At 40.9% G+C, this 24,073-nt stretch overlaps 1 protein-coding gene across 5 annotated transcripts in view; it reads left to right on the top strand.

Moving 5' to 3' along the window:
- BICD1 (BICD cargo adaptor 1) overlaps positions 1 to 24,073 on the top strand; it is a 166,510-nt gene that overhangs the window by 116,095 nt on the left and 26,342 nt on the right. For all 5 annotated transcript variants that reach the window (XM_084206518.1, XM_084206519.1, XM_084206517.1 and 2 more), the window contains exons 3-6: positions 3,296 to 3,448; positions 6,550 to 6,987; positions 13,166 to 14,260; positions 19,903 to 20,054. In XM_084206518.1, coding sequence (XP_084062644.1) covers positions 3,296 to 3,448; positions 6,550 to 6,987; positions 13,166 to 14,260; positions 19,903 to 20,054 — 1,838 coding nt within the window. The remainder of the gene's footprint in view (positions 1 to 3,295; positions 3,449 to 6,549; positions 6,988 to 13,165; positions 14,261 to 19,902; positions 20,055 to 24,073) is intronic.

The raw sequence follows: 24,073 nt of genomic DNA, 5'->3' as shown, positions 1-24,073 counted from the left end.
AGACCCAGTACATAGTTCATAGGGGAATTCTCTCTGGGAATGTAAAAAGTCCTGAGGCGGTGCCCTAGTAAAAGCATCTGCCTCAATGGCTTTGTCCTGCAAGTTCAGTGCTTGATGAGTAGCAAAGTTTAATTGCAGATTACTTTGCTAATAACTTGGGTTACATTGTCCTCTAGTGGCTCATGTAGATAACAGCCCTGCTGGCAAAATCCTTTTGCCTTGTGTTTTTAAATCCTCTCATATTCTTTTCATACAAGTCCACCAAATAAAAAATTTGCTTCTTCTTGCCATTGTATCGGTACAGCAAGTACTCTTCTCTAAAACTGCAGCTATTTTGCTTAATAAATGTGTATTTTGAATTGTTCAAAATAACAATAGGATTGTGAGAAGTTAATATATTTAATTAAAGCATTTGATGAAAATGAATACATCCTTTGTACCAACACTAAAAGAGAATAAACTCAATGTGTTTGTTTTTTTTTAAAAATAGGCTCAGGACTAGTTCACTTCCAGAAAATACACAGACGTCTTACATAAAGGAAATCAGAATGTCCCTTCACATGTCCTGTGGCTACTCACTTGTAAACCACAGAAACACTGGGGTTTGTGCCTGTGGAGTGGAATCACTGCCTTTCCTGGCAGGCATAGAGAGCACTGCACTGCTTTGGCAAACTGGGTGTTTGCCAGCATAATGCAGGTGTTTGCAAGTAGGAGGAGGGATCTGAAGCATGGAGGATTACTCCTGGGTGTTTACAGTGACAAAACACACATTTTATATTGCTTTGAAAAGGTGATGCCCTATTCTGCAATGTGCTGAGTTGGTTTGCCCCTGTGTCAGAGCAGTGGGATTGCTTCCAGAAGAGGCCCTGCCATGGGAAGTGTAGCAGGCAGTGTTTGGGCAGAACATGGCACGTGGGATGCTCCAACAGGCAAGTCTTCCTTTTTCCTGCTCTTCCTTCCTTGATGAAATGCCATGAGTGAAGACAAATAGAGGCTGAACTGCAGAAGGAGTTTCTCTGTGTGTAAGAAGAGAACAATAGAAGGTTCTGTTTGTGTCTCCAAGGTTATGTTGGAAGCAGCAGTTATAAATGGTGGAGAAATGTGGTATCTCGTTAAAAGAAATAGTGGTGCACTCCAGCAAGGTGATAGCTCATGTTGTCTGTTGCAGTTTGCTGTGACAGGAGGGACAAAGGAGTACTCCTGTCTTACAGAATTAATTTTCAAGGCTTTTCAAGCCTTGTACTCTGTCAGGGAACTAATATATTGGGATTCTGTAAAAACTGCTTGTTCACGTCCTCCATTTCTGGCCACCTCTTTCATTCTTCCCTTTTAGAATCACAGAATCAGAAAGTGGATTGTGTTAAAAAGGACCTTAAAGATTTTGTAGTTCCACCCCTCCCACCATGGACAGGGACACCTTCTGCTGGACCAGGGTGCTCAAGGCCCCATCCAGCCTGGCTTTTTGGGGAGGTCCTCCTTTCCCTCAGCAGTGCTGATGGCAGAAGCAGTTTGGATCATGAGCAGATCTGTCCTGGCTGCTGGTGATCCCCTCTTCTGGGATCCTGTCAGGATGCCCCCTCTCCCAGGGCTCCTGGCAGTGTTGGATGGATGCCAGCCAGCTCATTCCCTGGGCTGATCGTCCTCAAACACTGTGAGAATTGCAGAGCAGCTTAATTTACCCTTGAGACGCTGGAGCTGTGCATTTGGGGTTGTCCCCATACTGCCTCAGAGTGGCACACACCCCCAGAGCTGCCACAGCTGGGTGGGCAGACACAAAAGGTATAAAGGCAGCCTGGGGGTATAAAATGCCTTCACCTTTTGAAATCATCTGTGGTGTTGCTCTTACAGTTTTTTCAGAGGTTTATTAGGCAGTGATGGATGCAGGAATATTTACTTGTAGCTAATGCTCTGTGACTCTTCTGTTGGGAATCTTTTCAGGTGTTTTCAGTTCAGAAATCAGGTAGTTTCTTTACTTCTTAATTAGCTGCTAGGAGAAGGGTGATGGTTTTTAGTTTTCTCTAACAAAAAGGTTTTGTTTTTGAAAACTCTTATGTCAAGTCTTGTATCAATTTTTTTTTTCATTCTTTGTGAAGTTCTTTTTCAGGGGTTTGTATTTGTTTAACCAAGATGCTAAGTGGAGTTTTGTTTATCCTTAATTCAGAATGTGGGGTTTTACCCTTCATGTAGCACAGTGGTGCAGATTGATTGATATAGAGCTCTCTGACTAAAATTTCTGCTTAAATATTTGACTTTTTTTCAGGTATCTATCAGGCCAGTGGTTGTCCCTCCCTCCACACTGGAATCTTTTACAGAAACTCATTACTGCTTCCCAGGTGTGCTCTCCCTGACATCCCAGCAGTGAGGGGACTCTGCCCCATCAGTAGGGTCTCTCTGCTATGGCAATGCTCAGGATCCTCCTGCAGGAAAGGAGATGTGATTGACCATGCCCATTTCTCTTAAACAGACAAATGCAGGCTTCTCTTCAAATCAGGGCAGGAGGTTGTTCCTCCCAACCAGCTGTATTGGTCGCTGTTTTCTTCCAGCTGAGTGTTAACTCCGCCTTCCTGTAGTGCCCATTCCATCGTGGTTATGCCAGCAGAGTCTTTCCAGAATAACCTGACCTTTGATGACAAACTCAGTCAGAGCTGGAATCTGATGGAATTGATTTTTGGTGAAACTGATCCCTCATGTTCTCTCTCTGTCTGGGCTCTGTATGTGCAATGGGAGAAATAAAATGGTGACCTTGTGCGTTCCCAGAGTGCTGGGTGTGATCCTGCTCAGCACAGCCAGGAGTTTGTCAGGCTTTTGACAAGTGCTTTTCCCTCTGCCTGCCTGTGAGCCTCTCTAGTGCCTGCAGATGCAAATGTGAGTGCACCTTGCTCCCTAGCAGATGTCTTTGGAGAGCAGATGTCAGTGCTCACTGCTTTTCTGTATGATTGTAAAACGCATCCTACAGTGGAAAACAGGTGGTAATTTTATTTAAATCCTGCTGTATTGGAGAGCAATGAAACTAATGAGATATGCTGCAGCCTTTCCAGGGTTTCCATTTCAATAAGCCTCTAATCTTGAAACTCTTTTAATCAGGCTTCTCTATCAGACGTTCTCATGTCTGCATTGCCAGCACCCACCTGAAATGATTACTTGGCCTCAAATTAATAGGCGATGGCGTTTTGATGTGCACTGTCGAATCATTTCTATTTCAGGATGAATTTCTGTTTGGCCTTTTCTGAAGGCAGTGTTCAGCATTAACGTGGCTGTGTGTGGATTCTAATGTCCTTGTGTTCTCTCCTGCCAGAATAACGAGATGGTGGAGCTGCAGAGGATACGGATGAAAGACGAGATCCGAGAGTACAAGTTCCGAGAGGCGAGGCTGCTGCAGGACTACACTGAGCTGGAAGAGGAAAACATCACTTTACAGAAACTGGTGTCCACACTGAAGCAGAATCAAGTAAGCCTGGAAAGAGATTCAGGGCACTGTACTGTAAATTGTCACTATTTTCTCCAATTTCCATTATGTGATCCCGTAGGGCAGTTTGATAGAAGTTCCTTTTTATGTTTGGGGTTTTTTTTCCAGTTGGGTTTTTGCTAATCACTTATTCTAAAATTGTGTTAATGCCCATTTTTTTGAAATATGGGCTGGCTCTTATCTCAGTTTTGAAAAATTGGTATACTTCATTGCAGAACTATGGAATCACAGAGGAATTATTTAAAGAGATATATTTTTACTTTGTGCTTTTCCTGTCTCTCAGAAACTCAATGCCCAGCAGCCGGTTGTCAATTAAAGTGAGCAAAAGAGATTTGGTCTCCTGTCAGAAGAGTTAACTTGTGGTGATGAAAATTAAAATATCCAGGTTGGATGGTATAACACTTCCTGCCTTTTAGATGCTGTCTAGGCCATCATAACATTGCACTTCATAACACCCTCTCCTCACCTGCCCTGAGAGTGTCACTCTGCACTGCAGCTCCTGGTTGTGTCCTGACCTATTGCCTGGTGCTCTTGGGGCTTCTGTGGAAGAGCCAGCCCTGTCACAGTTTCTGATGGCAGCCTGGGAACAAAGCTGCCTTATTCCTGCAGGAATAAGTAGTGCTATTTCAGCTCTCTTTTACTGCTTTTTTACTGCTGCAGCACAAATGCGATTGAAACACTTAAAACAACAGAGCTATGCTGCAGGGAATACACAGGTAATAGAAATGGGTGCATAATTTCCTTATTTATGAAGATGCCTAGTCCTTCACACTCCTGAAATGGAATTCATAGCAGATCATCTTTGTTGCCAGAGTTATTTACCCAGACAGCAAATTCCTCCTTTGAGGCATGGATTTTTTTCTCATTAACCTCATAGGAGACATTTTCACATTTTCAGGAAGTAAATGACCCCTTTATGGACTGTCCTTGTTTCCCCCCAAAATGAAATCTGTTTGCAGGTGTTAATATTTGTAATAATATTTCATTCTAGCTGAAACCAAATGCCAACAGTCTGTGGAGAGAAAAAGCATTGCCACATTTTGAAGGGCTTTAAAAATCAGTCATTTTGCATCACAGATCCATGCATTTATGATTCCTAAAATTACTTTCATCTACAAGATAAAATTTTAAGAGCATTTTATAATTTAATGGTTGAATTTACAAAACCATATGTTATAAATCCTAGTGCTAAAATGTCATTATCTACATGTTGGGGTTTTTTGTAACTTTTTAAAGCAAGAGTCTATGAGAAGGTAACCATAGAGATATAGACCTTTAGCTTTTATGGATATTTAAAATTGAAAAAGTGTTGGTTGTTTTGTTGGGTTTGGCTTTTTTTCATGTATTGAAGTTATAAACATAGCTACTTGATTGCATTTTTACAATTTTTTCAGATGGACTTGTTCCTTTAGTAAGGAAAGATACTAAATTGCCAAATGTAGATTTGAAACTCTCATGGATTTTCCTTTTCTATTTAAGAATGCCCCTATGATTTTGGGACTTTCTTTGTTGTTTGATGTGTTTCCAGTTTCTGGGTTTGAAGATTAGTGCTTTGCTTTTTAAGTTTGCCTTTCCAAATGTTTATGAGTCAAAGACTTTTGACAGGCTGATAAATATTCTACTTCAATAGGAATGATGCATATTATTTTTTGCTAGGATCTTATTTTAGTTTGATTAACAATCCATATATGTCAAACAAAAAAATATTCTATACAATGCATTAAGCTTGAAGATAATGTGTTTGAATTATAAAGTATCAATTGCAAAAAATTGGGGCTTTTTATGGAAACATGAAAATTCGGTATTTTTTTCCCTCTTTCACCAAGCTATTGAATTCTTTCACCTGATAATGAGACTTTTTTTTTCATTTTGAAATTAAGATGCAGATGACTAACATGATTAGAATTAAATAGAAAAAATCCAAGTGTCATCATTTTTGCCAGGAATGCTGGTCAAGTGTAGACATGGACATTGACAAACAAAACGCTTCCTTGTCATTGCTGTGGGGTTTTCCAGCAGTGAAAAGGAAGATGAGGAAGGACAGCAAAGGGGAAGCATTCTGCAGTGGGGATCTCCTGCACTGTCTAGGTATTGTTGATGAACTGGTTTTGAACAGGGCTGGGTTTTTTCAGGCTTTGTTTCTTGTGAGGTGAAATGGAGAGGTCTGAAGGAGGGATCTGCCTGTAAAGGACAGAGAAGAAGCTGCTGTTTAGCTCAGCTCACAATGCCCATAAATACCTTGATAAAATACCACACCTTGGTGTGGGGCAGGACAGAACAGTGAGCCCCTCCAGTGCTGCCAAGGGGCGCCACTGGGACACATTCCTGTGGTTGGAGCAACAGGTTCCTGTGTGCTCCAGAGGGACAGCCCTACACGCAGTCCAGGGACTGTGGGGGGCTGCATGAGCTGTTTGCTGCATTATTCTGGTAGTTTAAAAATCTCTAGCAATTTTGGGGCATCTTAGAGTTTAAACTGACTGTACAAATAGATTCCTGTTTAATTTTTAAAATTAAATGCCTCTGGGGTATTGGAGAGCCTTGTAAAGTACAGAGAAGAGAGTTGAGGCTCTTCTACTGGTTTTGTACCTTCCATCTGTATTTTTGAAATCTAGCAATATATTTGAGAGTATCTGTGTCTGAGTGACTTTACATCCAGTAGGAATTGAGATATGAGGTCATCTCCAGAATATTTGTAAACAACATATCAGCCTATATTAACCTAAGATCTATGAATACCATGATATACCAACATTGCTTATGGCAATTCTAGTAAATCTGCTATTACCAGGACATCTGCTAATAAACAGCCTTCTTCCCATGAAATTTCATTGCTTATCATAAGTTATTCAGAAAGAGGTTTTCTATGTCTTGAGCCTTACATGCTGAAAAAGTGAGCACTGAAGTGTTTAAGAGAGAGAGCTCCACTTGCACTTTTTGCTCAGTCAGTTCTTTGCAGCAGCAGGCAATGTCTGGTGTTCCAAACCATAGTTTCTCTAGCAGTTATCTCAACAGGGCTGATAAATGGCAGGTTTCCACAACTCAAGTTTTAGTATTATGAATGTTCTTTGTCTTGTCTAATTCAGGTTGAATACGAAGGCTTAAAGCATGAGATTAAACGATTTGAGGAGGAGACAGTGTTGCTTAATAGCCAGCTAGAAGATGCCATCCGGCTGAAGGAGATTGCCGAGCATCAGCTGGAGGAAGCTCTGGAAACTTTAAAAAATGAAAGAGAGCAAAAGAACAATCTGAGAAAGGAACTGTCCCAGTATATCAACCTCAATGATAGTATGTATAATAACCATATTAATATATCAGTAGATGGGTTGAAGTTTTCAGAGGACGGGGGTGAGCCCAACAATGACGACAAAATGAACGGACACATCCATGGGCCTCTAGTGAAACTCAACGGTGACTACAGAACTCCCACGAGTAGGAAAGGAGAATCTCTGCACCCCGTCTCTGACCTCTTCAGTGAGCTCAACATATCAGAGATACAGAAACTGAAGCAGCAGCTCATGCAGGTAAGGGCTGAATTTAATCTTCTTGGAGTGTTCAGACACAACCTCTGAACCCTCCTGCCAGTTTTGCAGCGATCATTCCTGGTGATGTTCTTGACCATGTGTCCATTTTCCAGACTTCTGCTTTGGTGGTTGTTTTTATGTAGGTTTTACCAGAAATATCCCTAGTAGACAGAGTTACATGACTGCACAAAAGTCAGTGTGACCTGAGCAGATATTTAGTGCAAAGGGGAGAAAGGGACGTAAATGCTGGAGTTACAGATGGTTGGATTCCTTTTTTCCTGCTTTCATAGTGATAAATGTCCCTGAAATTGCACATGAAATAAGGTATTCTTCTATATGACTAAAGCTATCTGGAAAAAACCTCATTACAATACCTGCGTCTACAGATTTGATTATGTTCCCTTGCAAGTCAGGGGGAGGTTTTGCCGTTAAATTCAGCTGGAGCAAGGTTTGGCAGGCGGTCAGGGAGAAGAAAAGGAGGGGAGCGCTCCTCTCCGCAGCCGTGCACCGGGAGCATGTGGCGCGCGGGCTGTCACAGAGCGCCAGAGTCCCGGCGGATGCCCGGGCTGCAGGGGGTGCCTCGGGCCGGGCCAGCCAGCGCTTGTTCCTGTTCATCCGTGCCCAGCCAGAACAGGAGCCTGGGATGTGTGCCAGAGGAAAATGCGAGCTGCCAGCCCCAGTGTTGCCATCATCTCAGAAGGGGTGCGGTGCCACGCAGAGAAAGGGTCCTGCTGCCCAAGCTGGTGAGCATCTCGTCTGCCACAGCAGCTTGAAAGCTTTTGGCACTGTCAAGGAAATGCCCAGCATCTTCTAGCTTTGGGCTTCTGAACAGCACCTCTTTTAAAGAGAGGAAATATGAGCCTTTTACTGCTTGAAATGTTAGAGGTTGTTTGGAAGTGAAGTAGAGCAAAACCAATTTTCAGTGCTTGCTAGAGAACAACAAATCCCTATGTGGTCTGTCCTCTTTGATGAAGAGTTAATTGTTTTATTTATCTCGTTGCCAAATTCACTGTGGGTTGTTTTGATCTGAGCTGTGACATGGTGAACATGGGTGATATCTAGTGCTTTGCACCAATAACTTTGACACAAAGCATATATCATGTGAGTGTGAAAGCTTCAAATACAGGATTTCATTTACATGACAAATTCTGTTAAACTTTTCCAGTTTTAAAGGAAACACGGAGTGTGTATTGTATATATATGCACCTGAAAGAACACATACATGAATATATAATATATACATTAAAAAAAAAAAAGTATTGATGCAGGGCGATCCTAATGTAGGGAATACTGTGCTCTGACTCCAATGATTTCAGAAGGCTGAACAGGTGCTTTATTAAGCTATACTATATTGTACTAATACCACACTAAAGAGATACTAAAGAAAAACTCGTGGCTGTCTCCAGACAGTCAGGACAGCTTTGACCTAATTGGTCAATCAATCCAAACAACCATCCCCAGAATCCAATTAACAAATCACTCTCAGTAAACAATCTCCATAACACATTCCACTTGTGCCAAACAACAGGTGCAGCAAGTAGAGATAAGAATTGTTTTCTCTTCTTCTCTGAGCTTCTCACTGCCTTCCCCAGGAAAAATCTTGGGAGACAGAATTACGTCTGTCTCTGTTCAGAGAATATGAATACTGCATATATGTATGCATACATATATAGAATATATACATTATATGCAGCTTCTAATTTGATTCAGGAATGCAATGTTAAACTTTTAAAAACATGGTTTCAAAAGAAATGCTTTGAAATGTTCACATTTCAACATATACTGTGTTTTTAACCACAATTTACTATGAAATATATGCAATATAAATTTTGAGTGAAAGCTGCTTGGAAATTAAAAAAAAAGGGTTGCTTTGAGTATGCTTTTTCTTGATTTCATTAAATTAAATACTGAGCAGGAGGAGTTAGCAAACTTCTGCTTGAAGGACACTATAATTGTCTTTATCTTCTCTGAATTAAAAGTTTATATCTCTTAAGCAAAGAAGCAGCCTTCTCACAGTTGCTAGGAACAAACTTAGGAGCCTATAAAAGAAATTATAACTGGTTTTGGTTGTAGTGTTTTTTGGTGCTGGGCCCCAGCACATCTGTGCCGATGGTGGCCACCATTGTTTGGCATTTACATCCTGTTAAAAGGTTTGTGGTTTAAAAAGACAGACTAGACCTCAGTGAAAGCCTGATTCCTTTAGATACCATAAAGAGTCACTGCAAAATGCTGATGGTTTACAAAGTGATCTCCTTCTCTGTTGAGTTCCATCAGTTCATGTCACACAAATTAAATTTGGATCGTACAAATTAAATGCGAAAAATTCCGCCAAAAGTTTTCTATGTGGTAGATGTGAGACGTAATCAGGTTTAAAAGCTGACAAAAGTTAAATCATCAGCAAAATTGGATTTTTTTTTCCCCTCTGCAGTGTCTTTGCCATATGGTGTTCATTCAGCTGCATCTCAATATTTGTTGTGAGTTCCTCCTGTTTTCTGTGAAGAGGCTGCACTAGAACAGAGTTTCTGATGGAACTGGTCATGTATTGGGAGCTATTTTTATGACTATAGGACATCAGGTTCCTTTTTAGGATAAAAGTAAATTTCAGATTTGCCATTTTGTAAGGGTGTCTGGCAAATTGTTTTTGCTGCTCTATCTCATAAAGAAGACTTCACTGAAACAGCATGACAAATAGAATTCTTTCTACAGCTTTTGTATGCTGCTGCTTCATGGGCTGTGCTGGTCCTTGAAGAGATTTAATTGTACCTATTCCCTTTCCATATATATATATCTGCTGTGTAACAAATGTCCTGCTGAAAATTTTCATATTCTGAGATTTTCTTAGAAAAGCTCAGGGCTTTGTGCTCTTCCTTCCTGTTTGTTGTCCAGTGGAAAAAATTCTTTATCTCATCCTTGAAGTCTAGGACTTCTTTTTTCCCATGGTCATGATTTCCCTTTTTTTGAGGCCAGTATGATATTTGGAACTTTAGATGAAATTCTCTTTAAAAAGGCAGAAAAACAAAAAGTCCCTGCAGCTCACTTTCTGACACTCTTCTTTAGCTGCCTTGTACTTTTGTGACAAATATGCTATAGCTGAGATTCAAGGATTCTTGAGATGAGTTCTCCTGTTAATTTGTTCTAGTCTCCCCCAGGAACTGTTCACTGAAATTCTGATGTTGAAAAAAAAGGGGAAAAAAAAAAGGTGAGGACATAAATGTCTATGGTTAAATTGCTTTCCATAATTGCAAAATATAGATGCAAATTGGGAAGGAAATCTCCTCAAGCTGAAATCTCTGAAGGGAAGGATGCTTCGCAAAATAGGAGACAGCTACTTTTGAATTGCTTTTATTTTCGTTTTAAGATCATAAAAATCCTTACTGCAGCTACCAATTCCAGTGTCAAAAAAATGCACCAACTGGGCTGAAAAATACCTGGAATTGGCATAAGTTTGCTGTGGTGGAAATAAGAGTATAGTATTGTCTAGAACAGGACATATTATTACCATATTTGGGAACAGCAGAGTCATTAATATGCGAAAGGTGTGCTCAGGACTGAGCTGGAGCTTTGGGGTTTTTCCCTTGGCAGTAGGAGCATGTATTTATGGTTTTAAACAGAAGGGGATTAGCTTAATCCATTATTGCTGGTCCAGAATGAATAAAATTGAGTAGTTCTGTGTATTTCCTTTTGCTTGCTGCGCAAGATGATATATGGGTTTTAAAAGTTTAAAATGTTTTCTTTGGAAAGAATCCTTTCTGTTTGAAATGAGTGTTTCCAGAACACATTTATGTTCAGAAGAGAAATTATCATCAAGATCCAAATTAGCTCTGCTACAGTTTTTCTTCCTGATAGGGTATAATGGCTCAGATCAGTAGTCCTGCAGGATCAATTCTGTCTGATGAATTTAAGCAGGCACTGAAGCACTGTGCTGCTTTAACACACAGGTGTTTTCTCAAAGGAAAGGCTTTATTATAATAAATATTATTAAAAATAAATATTTATATTTACATGGGTGCAATCTACAATGAATTGGCTCCTTTGGTGTGAACATGCCCACAGTGGACCCATACACTTTAATAAGCCAACTGCCCTTGGTGTGTAATATGTGGTTCTTTATTATCACTACAATTTCTCACTATAAGGTGAGAAGATCCTTTAATTAGCCAAAACCCAGATTTTTTGTGCATATGCATAGCTCACCTGAGGGCAGTGTAACTAACACTGAAGCCTGCAATACCAAGTGGTAACAACTGGAGTTCAGCTGAAGGTTTCTAGGGAAAGCAGACCTGGGCCAGGCAGCTTGGTGGAAAAAAAGAGGAAAGCAGGTAAAGAGACTCCTGCTGGGTTGATCTCTGAGGGTCCCCAGGACAGGCCTGACCAGGACATTTATAGAAAGTGGCCACTTTTAAGATGCACTTGGCAAAAGGGAAGTTTACCCTATTTGGGATATTCTCAACAAGAGCGGGCTGAAATGGGGGCTGAGCAACAATGAGGGTGGCAGACATACTGGGGGAACGAAAAATGGAGAAGGATGCCAAAATACTTGTAGTTCTTGGCTGTCCTCTTCTGCACTGATGATGTAGTGCCAAAAGTGGAACGCTTCATATCTAAAGAGATAAACTCTTCCTGGATCATAAAATAATGATGAGATTTGGCCCTGTTTTTTTAATTCTTAAGGCATCAGTCCCCTGTATACAAGAAAAGTAGGCTGATTTTTTTAGATGTTTTATCATGGTTTCTATTTTTATTTATATGTTTCTGCCTGCAATTGATTGCAGATCCTAGTGGAGGCCACGTTTTGAGAGCTTGTCTGTGAAACCAAGGGATCGCTGTGTGCTCCAGTATCTTAGTACTTCTGAGCAGCAGCCATGGCTCAAAAGCCTGGTTAAGAGGAAACAAGAGTTTGAAGCACTGCTCTGAACATTTTTTGAGATGGTATTAACACCTCAGTTTCTCAAAGGCTTTTCTTTTCCTTTACTAAGATGTGTCGTGGCTAATTTGATTCTTTTCCACATATTACTGATGGGGAAGGAAAGTTTGTGTCTGCTTTTTTTTTTTTAAAGGTTTCTTCATAACTGAAAACTTTAAATTCTCAGAATTAATAATTTCAGCACTTCTGAAGGGAAGTACTATTTTCACTGCATGTGCTGAGATACTGCAACAGGGGGAGAGAAGATCAGTAAACCTGGTAGGCTCAGGGTCTTATTGTAGAAGCCATGACAGGAAGAAGGATCTTATATCTGTAAGCATTCCTCTGCTTCCCACTTGACTCCTCAGAAGAGGACAAAGGCACAGGAAAAAGTTGGAGCATTATACTTAAACCTTGGAAGTCTTTCAGGGTTGTTATGATGAGCAGCAAATACCTGAGCAGATCAAACTTGTAAGTTTGTCTTGTTCACTTGCTTTAAAATTGCTGTGCATCAAAACTTCTAGAGGTGTCCTTCATGATGTCATCTGTTGTTCAGTGTCCACTTTTCTATGTGGATATTTGAAAAGAAACTTACTTGGTCACAACCAGTGGGTTGTTAGTTACACTACAAGTCCTACTTTTTCTGGCTTGAATTTAAACAGATGGATTTTGCTTGCAGAGAAGTGCTGGGGATGGGCAATCCTGGGAGTTGCATGTGCTCAGTGTTAACTGTGTGATCTGTGCTACATTTCCACAGGCTACGTTGTTCAATCTGTGGAAATGTACACAGCCAGTTTTTTACTGCATTTGCCTTAATGAAAATATGCAGCAGTTCAAAGCTATAAATGAATATTGTGAAAGATTGGTAGAACTGTTAAAGTGAAATATAAATTCATACTCTATTGAGAAATGGCTTACAGCCGACAGTGATGCAGCTTCTGTGTTCAGGGAGCATATGTCCTAATAAATCCTGTACCATCACTCTAGCTGATGAGGCAGTGCTTGGGCACTTGGTAATTCTTCAGTGGGCAACATATAAAATTGTGATCTAGTGGTATTGGAAGTTGTAACAGAGGCTGGGACTCGCTAAACCTCTGAAAGTTACACAGTGCTCTATAAATTAATTTTACGGTGTAGGTGTACATGGCTAAAATCTCTCAGAAGCCCTCAAGCTGCAGGCAGTGGTGGGGTGGAAGAGGTGACTGGGGCTGCAGAGTTTGGTGCTCGGCATGGGTAGGAAGAGACCCTGGGTTTCTCACTCTGGCTCTGTTGCAGGTGGAGAGGGAGAAGGCCATTCTGCTGGCCAACCTCCAGGAGTCTCAGACGCAGCTGGAGCACACCAAGGGAGCCCTGACAGAGCAGCACGAGCGCGTGCACAGGCTGACGGAGCACGTCAACGCCATGAGGGGCCTGCAGAGCAACAAGGAGCTGAAAGTGGAGCTGGACTGTGAGAAGGGCCGAGATTCCGGCGAGGAGGCGCACGACTATGAGGTGGACATCAATGGCTTGGAGATCCTGGAATGTAAATACAAAGTAGCTGTTACTGAGGTGATAGACCTTAAAGCAGAAATCAAAGCCTTAAAGGAGAAATATAATAAGTATGTGGAAAACTACACTGAAGAGAAGGCCAAGTATGAGAGCAGAATCCAGACGTACGACGAGCAGGTGACAAGCCTGGAGAAGTCGACCAAGGAAAGCCAGGAAAAAATGGTCCACATGGAGAAGGAGTTACAAAGGATGACAAGCATAGCAAACGAAAACCACAACACCCTTAACACTGCCCAGGATGAGCTGGTGACGTTCAGCGAGGAGCTGGCTCAGCTCTACCACCACGTCTGCCTGTGCAACAACGAGACGCCCAACAGGGTCATGTTGGACTATTACAGGCAGAGCAGAGTCACCCGCAGCGGGAGCCTGAAGGGGCCCGATGACCCTCGAGGCCTCCTTTCCCCACGACTCGCCAGGCGGGGGGTGGCCTCGCCCGTGGAAGCCAGGACCCCGACCGAGCAGGTGACGAAAGAGGCCGCAGAGCCCGGCAAGGAGCAGAGCCCCACAAAAACACCCTCCATTTCTCCTGTCATCACAGCCCCTCCTTCCTCCCCCGTCTCTGACACCAGTGACATCCGCAAAGAGCCTATGAACATCTACAACCTCAATGCCATAATAAGGGACCAAATCAAGCACCTGCAGAAGGCTGTGGACCGGTCGCTGCAGCTGTCGCGCCAGCGGGCCGCGGCCCGCGAGCTGGCGCCCATGATCGACAAGGACAAGGAGGCCTTAATGGAGGAGATCCTGAAGCTCAAGTCGCTCCTGAGTACAAAGAGAGAGCAGATCGCGACCCTGAGGGCAGTGCTGAAAGCCAACAAGCAGGTAAGGTGCTCCTAAAGCGCTCAGGAAAGTCTGGTATTTATATAGGTCGCTTACAAGCTTTCCCAGGGGGATATTGGTGGAGAGGTTTTACACACAGGTTATTTAGTCACTCCCTCCCTCCCTCCCTCCCTCCCTCCCTCCCTCCCAGGACCTGCCTTTGTTACCTCCCTTCCCAACCTCCTCTTGAAACACTTCAGTTCTGCTTTTTTCAGCACCCACTATTCACCCATCAGAGGTGTAGGCAGGGACCACCAGAGGTGTAAGCAGGGACCAGCCTAGGCATGTTGCTGGTGTTATCACAAACTGTTGGTTGGAAAACAAAATAGAACGTCTCTGGAGAGGCTCTCAGTGGTCTGCTCTTCTATTTAGGAAAATAAAAATCTTCCAGGAATTATTTCAAGGTTTTTTTCTCCAAATCTTAAGAGGAATTCATTCACCCATTTTATTTTTGATGTTTCACCAATTAAAAGAAGCCAAAAATTGTAGTACTTGATATTAAATCCCAAAAGAAATCCATCTTATTGCTATGTTTTTCAAGAGTACTGTCAATTTTTTTTGCATAGTATGTCTACCAATCCCATAGCATCCATTAGATTCCAGGTTTGAAAAAACTCTAAAAAAATCTAAATTTAAACATGCAAATTGTTTTATTTACTTTGATGCATCTCCTTTTGCCCAGAATTAAATCTGAATGCAAAAGGCTGCAGTGGCAGTGTTTTCATTCTAGGTTGCCTGGCACTTTCCCCATCTGAAGACAGTGCCGTGATCACCACATGGGGGCTTGAATCCTGATTAACAGCTTGGCACTCTGTTAGCTGCTGACAGTGATGGGATTTCAGTGTTAAGATTCCCAATAGTCAACTATTCTGAAGTTACAATTTCAATTTTAATTGATTGGTGTATCTGTAACTGCATAGGGTACTGGGGATTTTTAAATTGCAGCAATATTTCAACATATATTGAGTCTTTTATAGTTTTCCCCCCTCCCTGATACAACACATGTTAAATATTAACTCAAGTAATTAAATACCATCTCTAGCTATGCAATAATAGCTCTGAGCAATTATATGTAGATTTTCCATGTAATTAAAATGTAATTTAGATGGAATTGATGTATGTGAGTATACATTCTGTGATTCCAAATTAAAGATTTTTCCCATTAGCATAGAGCTATAATTTATTTTTTGTTGCTACCAGAAGATCTATCTCAGTCTCACTCTTTTATTGCTGTCAGAAATAATGCATTATCCTAAGGCATGCTCACCGAAATGGAAAAGATAGATTTGCTGACTAAGAAGCTGCTATTAACTAATCTTTTATTTATTAGAGAGCAGCATAGATATTGGTAACTGTACAACTGGGTACAGAAACTTGCAATACTTGTTTATGCAATCCTGATATCAGCTTCCTCAAACTTTCAAGCTAAAAGACATAATAATGTAAAGGGAAGGAGAAATTTAATGTTGGAGAGGGGAAGAGTCATTCATTATGTGCCAGCCTCAAGTGTATCCCAGAACCCAAATTCATGTTTTGACTCATGTTCAAAAAACCAGAAGTTAAAATTTATTCTCTTGTGGTCTTCCCCTTCAAAAGAGTAAGTTTCTAAGCAGTAAAAGACTGGGGATATTTTTCCCTTATGGGACCCTTCCTTGGGTCTGGTATTTTGGACTGTATTTTAGTGAAGAAACACCCTTAACTAGGGAAGCACAGTTGGTATGTAGTGTTGGTCAGTAGAATTTGCAAATAAGCATTTTTATTTCATAAATAAATATTATTTATAAATATTATTATATTATCACAAAGCTCTAGCAGGAAAAAGAGAGCAAGATTTGGTGTAAGAAGGTGCAAACCTTAGTCCATGAAAATGGATTATTAAATCAATAGATCTTGCTGGCTTATTTCCTTACCTTGTCTTGATTTATGTATCCTTTTGTTCATAGCCCAAATTACCATGTCTGCACCTGACTGGTGCAATAAACATTAACAAGTAGCATAAATGAGAAAGTAAAACCAAATTAATGATGCAGTAACTTTTAGGACTGGTTCAATAATGGGTTTGATTTTGATTTCTAATCAGAAAGCAAAGTTGCCTCTGAGGGGAATTTAATAGCTTGAAGTTCTGATGGAAAGCTGATCAGTTGTTTTCAAAGATAAATAGTTCAATGAGACAGAATCGAGTCAGCACGAACTTCACGTCTGCATTAGCTATTAACTATGGTGTCTGCAGCTTCCATAACTGCAATACCCATAAAAGTCCTTCAGAAAAAATACCTTGAAAACCCCAGACATACAGAATTTTACCTATCTATAAACTAATGCTGATACTATATGGACAGAACACAGTAGAATTTCTGCTCTGAAAGACAGGCTTGATGAAAAGACAAGGTACCCCATACAACTTCTGCTCTAAAAATACAGGCTAGTTTTCTGCTTCCATGTGTGACATAAAAATCCTATCAGTGTAGGATTTAATATTTATTAACAATTATTTTAAATTGTCTGCTTCTCACACTGCTGATAAAAAGTAAATGGGATACAAAGCTGCCTTAGAAAATGAGATTTGTTCACAGATTTCAGGAGGAAGATGGCAACCTTTGGGCTGAGTTTGGGCAAACATCTCTTCTGTCAGGATACAGAGGAGGTGGAAAGGACCCTGTTAGTTCTGGCAGTGCTTGAGGTCCTGGGCTCAGCTGTGTGCTGACCTCAGCCTATTCACCTCCAGGGCTGGGCTTTGGGGATGGGGAGGGAGCTGAGCTCTGTGTGTTCCCCAGCTCTCTTTTCCTCACTAGTTTTTCACACCCTGCTGGAGTCCAGGCCTTGGAGCTCTTTGCTCCCTGCTGGTGTTGCTGTCAATTCCAGGTGACTTCTTCTCCACAGTAAATGCACAGATAGCCATCAATTCCAGGTGACTTCTCCAGAGTAAATGCACTCTGAGCCGTCATTCCCATGTCTGTAGGTGGCTGGCTGAGAGCCTGGGTACTTCACTTGCCCAGTTCCTCAGCATGACTGGTCTGACAAGACAGTGTCATGAGCACCTCTGCTGTCTTATTGCATCCTTTACTGAAGAATAGTCATGCTTTTTTTTTTCCTGTGTTTTCATATTTTTTTCTTGTGTTCCCCATCTACATGTGTGTTGCGAGATTGCATTTTTATGTGGAAAAAATTCTCTGATTTTTCTGATTCATTTTTTTCCTTTAACCACAGCTTTAAAAAAATGCTAGGTCCTGGCACCTGCTTCTTCGTGGCACCCACTACTTGGAGATTAAGGCTTTTATTTATCCCATCCTTCCTTTCAGAGAATGCTCTGTATACACTGTTCTAGATTACCTAAATCTAGATTATCCTATGGAACTGGCACCAGGCATCACCAGGCATATACGGCTCAATGGGTACAATTTTTGGGATTGGCTGAGGTGGGGAACAAATAGAAATAATTTCAACAAGAGCTGGCACTGGAGGAGGAGTAACATGAAGCTGTGTCTTCAGCTCATTTTGTCCCTGTTAGTTTGGCACAGTGTGACAGTCCAGCTGAGGTGACGAGACACACTATGTGTCTCTGAGAGATGGAGGCTGAGTTCCTCTTCTATCCCCTGTCTCACTCTCCATTACACATTCAGGCTTCAGGGTGTTCTCAGGATTCAGGCAAGTTTCCTGTCTCTTCAGGCTCCCCAAATTTCCAAGAGAAGCTTCCTCAGCTTGTGCTCCCCTTCTTTTTTTTGCTACTAAACGTACCTTTTTTTTTTTAGTTTTATTTGCTTCTCTAGCAGAGCACTTGTGCCCATTTGTTCTTAACTTTGAAGACTTTCAGGAGGGAGATCCTCAGCAGCTTGGCTGGTGCATGGAGAGACATGAAGTATTTTCCATAGAATTTGAAACTTATGCTTTGTTTTCTCTATGTTGTTTTATAGGAAACTTTAATAGGAAGAAAAAAATGTTTGAAGATTTGACCCAGTCCTTCCTCTGTTACTTTTATTCAGCAAGCAAACTATATTTTCATCCTCTAGTGTTGCACATTCATTAACTTACCCTGACACCCAAACTAAAACATGGGGATCACGGTCTGTCTGATCATTGTGCACAGTTTCAGTGATGTGTAAATTACTGTAATTTATGAGTGCGTGTTTTTGGTCACAGCTGAAAACAGACAAAAAGCTGGTTATTTCTGCTTTATCCTGCCCAGACCTAGGCTGGTGTCCACCATCCTACACTGCACCAAAGCATATATCAGCAAGGTTGAAAAAAGCAGAGTTGATTTAAATAGATCCCTAGGTGATTGATAATTTTACCATTTCAAATCTGGATTGGAAAAACGTATCTATTTAAAATGATAGATGGTCACTACTGCCCTTTAAAAATATGTTCTCTTAATGTAAATTGGTGTGAAAGTAAGAAAGTATTATTGGTGAGTATACAATTAAAAAAATTAATTATTTTAATGCTGTTGTTTAACAAGACACAAATGCATAAAGTTGTAAATTATAGGAGATTCTAATGTGCCCTTTTGTTAAGAGACATCATTAATGGGAAATGTATTGAGTTTTGGAAAACTGGGTTTGAAATCGGTTTCCAACTGTTTGGACATTACCATCTTTTGTCCTGTTCCCTTGCAAGTTGCTTCAACCTAATGTTCTTCTAACCTTCTCTCCCCTGGTGGTGGCTCAAGAGCCCATAAGATTAACAGAGGAAATTGCCTGTGTGAATTGCTGCAGCTTATTATGCACTAAATGAAGTGCAAAAAACAACCATAACACCCTCTGAATAAATGTAAAAGGAAGCAAATTTTTCTTCATTTTATTCAAAGGCAATATTTTTAAATGTCTCAAGCAGCAACAGGTATAAAGCCTCTATAAAACTATGTATTTTGAAGAATTTCAAAATGATACTAAATTCATAAGTAAAGCAGAATGTTCAAGTCTTGCAGAGATAAGACAAATGTAACTATTAAAAACAGTACAGTAGTAAATGAAAGTAATTTAATGGATGAAATTGAAAACAGAAGGGTGCAGCAAAAATTTAGGAATGGGACAAATACAAAGCTTTGCTTTCCTGTTAAATGAAGACTGTAATTTACGCTTTTTTCTTTTAGTGGTTAAAACTGCTAAAATAATGCTGGTTTGCACAGCAGTGAACATTGGCAGTTTTCAGGCATAAATCAGGCTGCCAGGTCCTGGCCATCCCTGTGCCCAAGGAAAGCCTCAGCCAGCAGGAGGCTTGAGGCCAAACACAGTGATTCACAACTTGGCTGCAGAGGCTGAGCCTCATGTGCTCTGTGTCCTGTTTGCAAAGTGCCAGGGGACACACTTGGTTGTTTATTGCAGCTCAAACAAGGTGGTTGCAGCTCCTGTGGTAACTTTACTCACTTGCCTGAGCCCTCCACATATAGCTGCACAGTTTTGCAGAGATACTTGAGGTGCTGAGCTGTTGCCATTGAAATGGGCTTTGTTCTTTCAGCTGCTTTCTCCTTTTCCTGCTTTCATGGAGTGCAACTTAAAAGAAGAAGTTAAAGTGTGCAGTCCAGTGAAGATCAGGTTTAATTTCTTTTACTGTGTGAATGAATGACATCAAAACCAAAATCAGGCGTGGGATTTTAGCTGTTCTCAGATCTCTGTCTCATAAGCACCTGTCCTTGTTTGTGTTTTTAGACAGCTGAAGTGGCACTGGCCAATTTGAAGAACAAATATGAAAATGAAAAGGCAATGGTGACTGAGACCATGACCAAGCTACGGAATGAACTAAAGGCTCTGAAGGAAGATGCAGCAACCTTCTCATCCTTGAGAGCAATGTTTGCAACCAGGTAAGGGAAAGGTGTCACCATCTGGCTCAACGCTGTAAACATGTGTGTGCTGAGTGAGAGCACACTTAGCTGTGTATGGTGGGTGCTTAGGAGGATAGAGAAATTATTTTCTGCATGGTCAGGATTTTCTTGGATGAAGGTGAATGAGTCCTAGAATGCACACTGTGCAAAACTTGCAGGCTTTCAAGTGCTGCTGAGATGTGTGTCTTGGAAAATAAAGCTGAAGAATAGCAATGTCAATACAACCTTGAGTAAAGTGTTATAAATGAGCGTATATGCCTACAGAATATTTGCATTTATAGGGTTTTTTTAAGTGGAAATCAAATAGTGGATTTATGTGGCTGATTTTCCCATTCAGAAGGACGCAGTGATTCTGTCATGTAAAGCTATCGTACAGTTAATGATGATCTTCAGAACCCCACATTTTCATTACAGTGAGATTTATTACTTACCAGTAGTAAAATCTGTTTAATCAATCAGCCTTGCTATAATCCAGTGCTAATAATTGTAAGGCCACTGTAATTTCCCACTCCAGCATAAATTCTTATTTTCTTCCACTGTGATGTTCAATTTATTATCTTCTCTTTAACAGGATAAAAGCTTCACTTATCTTCTGTAACATAGTTCCTGCTGGCAGGACAGTCTCTAATCAACTTTCATCTTTCCTTCTCCCACATCTTCAGAAGAGCTTTTGGTTTTACATGGAATCACAGAATCAGCTAGGTTGGAAAATACTTCTGAGATTGAGTCCAGCCTATGACCCAACACCACCTTGTGATCCAGACCATAGCCTGAATCAAGTCCAGGCTTTCCTTAAACACTCCCAGGGATGTGACTCCACCACCTCCCTGGACAGTTCACTCCAATGTCTGACAGCCCTTTTGTGAAGAAATTCTTCCTAATGACCACCTAGACCTCCCCTGGCACAGCTTAAGACTGTGTCTTTTCATGCTAGGTGCTTTTTAAAAGTTTACCTAAAAATACATTTTTTTTAAAGCTTCAGCATTTTCATCAATAAATTCTTATTTTGGAAATACACAAAGACATTTTTTCCCCTTCTTCTGGTCCAACACAGTACATATTTCTTGTTTGTGCTTCAGTCCATAAATGATAAGACTTCTTTGTGCCTTCTGCCAACATCTCTTCTGTGCTGCTGACAGTGACATCTCACCACTTCCAGCCTTCTAAGGTGCTTTTTTGCTTAGTGACAGTGGCAGCAGCAGCTGGGAGAAGTGGGAAGGAAGGAGAAAAGGGGCATTTATGTGTCATGACATTGGTGCTGTGTACAAATTCATCATAGGTCCATCGTCAGAGGAGTGCGTGTAGCGACATAATGGAAGCGAAGACCCAGCTCAGCAGGTGGTGTGAACCAAGGTAGCCTGATTGATTTCATTGGCATCTAAAAGTTTTCACTCTCACAAAGGAGAGTTGTGTGTGTGTGTGTTGGAAATGCCTGTGTTGACCTTTCTGTGCAAGCTCCTTACTCTAGGAGACACAGAAATGTTCTAACTCTGTAAGAGCTCATGGAAGGCAAGTAACTCCAGAGCAGAGGAGTGGCATCGTGAGCATAAAGCAAAACAAGGGTCTCAAATGGGCCATAAATCATCAACATAAGAGGTAAAAGTGGGTTGCAAAGCTTTAGAAGTTAAAGGCAATGTTAGATTGTGGGTGTACTGAATGCTCCTTACCCAATTCAGGCATCCTGAGTGCATGTTTCATTTGGTTTCAAGGCATATCCTGGAACTGATGGGAGGCAGCAGCATCCCCTCCACAAGAATTAGGCTTCAGTGATGCCACTCATCCAGGTATCTTTCTAGATGCCTTGTGTGTAGGATGTAAAGAAACTTCTCTTCCTCTTCTATGAGCTATAAAAGAAGTCTGTGTAACCTGCTGAGTTACACATTTTTAGTTTAAAAATTTCTAATGTTAGTAGCGATAAGTCCCGCCCAAAGAATTTACTGCTGTTGGGAACCTCCATGTAGTAGTGATTAACCACTCAATGTATGGCCTATGGGACATATTCCTGCCCTTGACACCCTAAGTTTCACCCAGTATTCTCTGAGCACAGTTATAAAAAATTATTCACTGCAAGGTCTTCCACATCATTATACTCCTATAGATTTTTCTGTTGTAAAATATTCATTTTACTTCCCTAGCATGGAGTTTAATGGCCTTTATAATTAAATCAATCTTCCTAAATGGTGAAATCATTGACTCATTCCAAATAGTCCATTTGGAAGAGCATTTGTTTAAATGACAGAGAGTTGATATAGTCTACAAGTCTTTTGAAGAAGAGAAATCTGTTTGAAAATACAAGGCTGTACGATTTTTGTGCAGTAACATTAGATGCAATAGCAACCCTCAACATAAAAAAGCAATTGTTTAGTCTTTAGTTGAATAAAACAGTGGTTTCCATGGTTATAGTGCATCACATGGTACTTACTCCTGAATTTGTACCATAGGGAGATCATCCTTCTGATAGTAGAATTGTATTATAGATCTGAAAATGGTTGCTTATACTGTTTGATAGAACACTATAATTTATCTTTCCATAAAGCATCATTTTGGTCCCCCACTGGATGTTCATCTGGTGCTGCATGGAACTGTGTATTTCCTTCCTCAAATACACCAGATAAAGGTCATAGCACACGTCATAAAGAGAACACAGCACATCTGTTTCTGGTCTGACCAGCAAAGTTGACGCTTTCCTCCACAGCTCCCCTGTGCAGAAAGCAGGAGCCTTCTTTTTCTGTGTTTTTCCTGACACTTGTTCATCCTTCACTCCTTAAGCTCTTTTTTCTGTTCTTTGTCTCAAAAGTCTTTCTGTCCTGCTTGTCCCTCTACTTTTGCCCTTTTTCCTTCTAGAGCAGTTTATTTGACCCCAAAATCTCTGAAATTCTGATCTCTGCAGCTTCCTCCTTCCCTTTTCATTAGCCTTGTGATCTCTTTTTGAGATTTATATGCTTTATGACCTGTCAAGACTATTTCCTGGAACACCTCTCTTAGAAAAAGAAAGCTACAGCATATAAAACCTCTTTTGTGAGATTCAAGAGGTTGGCAAAACAAAGCTGAAGTTTCTGTTAGATGCCAGTGCCATGTGCAGCCTTTAACCTGCTTATTTTGTCATGGGCTGCTTCTGGTATTCCTAGAGAAAATGAGGAATTCCCAAAGAAGCCTTTCCTGCCCCTCCTGTTGTTTCCCCTCACTCTCACCCTGAGTTGCTGACCCAAGGTAAGAGTGGTGTGTGTTTGTGAAGCAGTGAGCAACACTCATCCAGAGTAACAATAAATAATTATTTAAAACATTAGTTTTCCAATGTAAAGTAGGTGTTGTACTGAGAGAGGAAGTCCTGAGCTGAAGGAGAGAAGGAACTACTTTTAAACAGGATCCTCAAGCTATTCAGGAAGCAAACCCTGCTTGCTTTCCCAGCCTAAATAGAGATGTGTAACAGGAGAGAGCAGGAAATATTGTCACAGTCCTGACACTGCATGCATGGATTTTATTCTTTATCCATCAAAATATTTTCTTATGGTAATTTTAAAAGAAAAATGTGTGCTGAAGAGACTGAGTAGGAAGATTGAACAGATCTTGGAGCTGAGAAAACATTTTTGAACAGAAGAGAATTATGATTATCTAGTTAGAGCAGGGACCTGTCACTGTCAGTGTCACTGGGTTTTAGCTCAAGCTCTGCTATGATTTATGTTACCTAAATTACACATAAGCCTGATTTGGTATTTGGTTTATGTTCCTAGACAAGAGAGATAGATGGAACCAGAAATCCCTTAAAATCCTATATAAGCTTCTTGGATCAGTTCATAAGAAATAAGTGGGCTTATGTGTCTGTCTGCTTCCTTTCTGAGATGAGAGAAATGAAAAATAGGTGAAACCTTGACTTTTGTTCTAAGTCCACCAGCAGACAGCAAGAAAACAGTGCTGTTTATTTAACAGTCACTTGCAGCTTACAACCTGTCCTGGGGCAAGAGGGAAACTGGGGAAGAGTTCTGGCTCAGGAGGACATA

This window comes from Fringilla coelebs (assembly GCF_963513975.1).
Source record: "Fringilla coelebs genome assembly, chromosome: 5".
Taxonomy (NCBI): Eukaryota; Metazoa; Chordata; class Aves; order Passeriformes; family Fringillidae; genus Fringilla; species Fringilla coelebs.
This window is presented reverse-complemented; position numbering and strand designations above follow the sequence as displayed.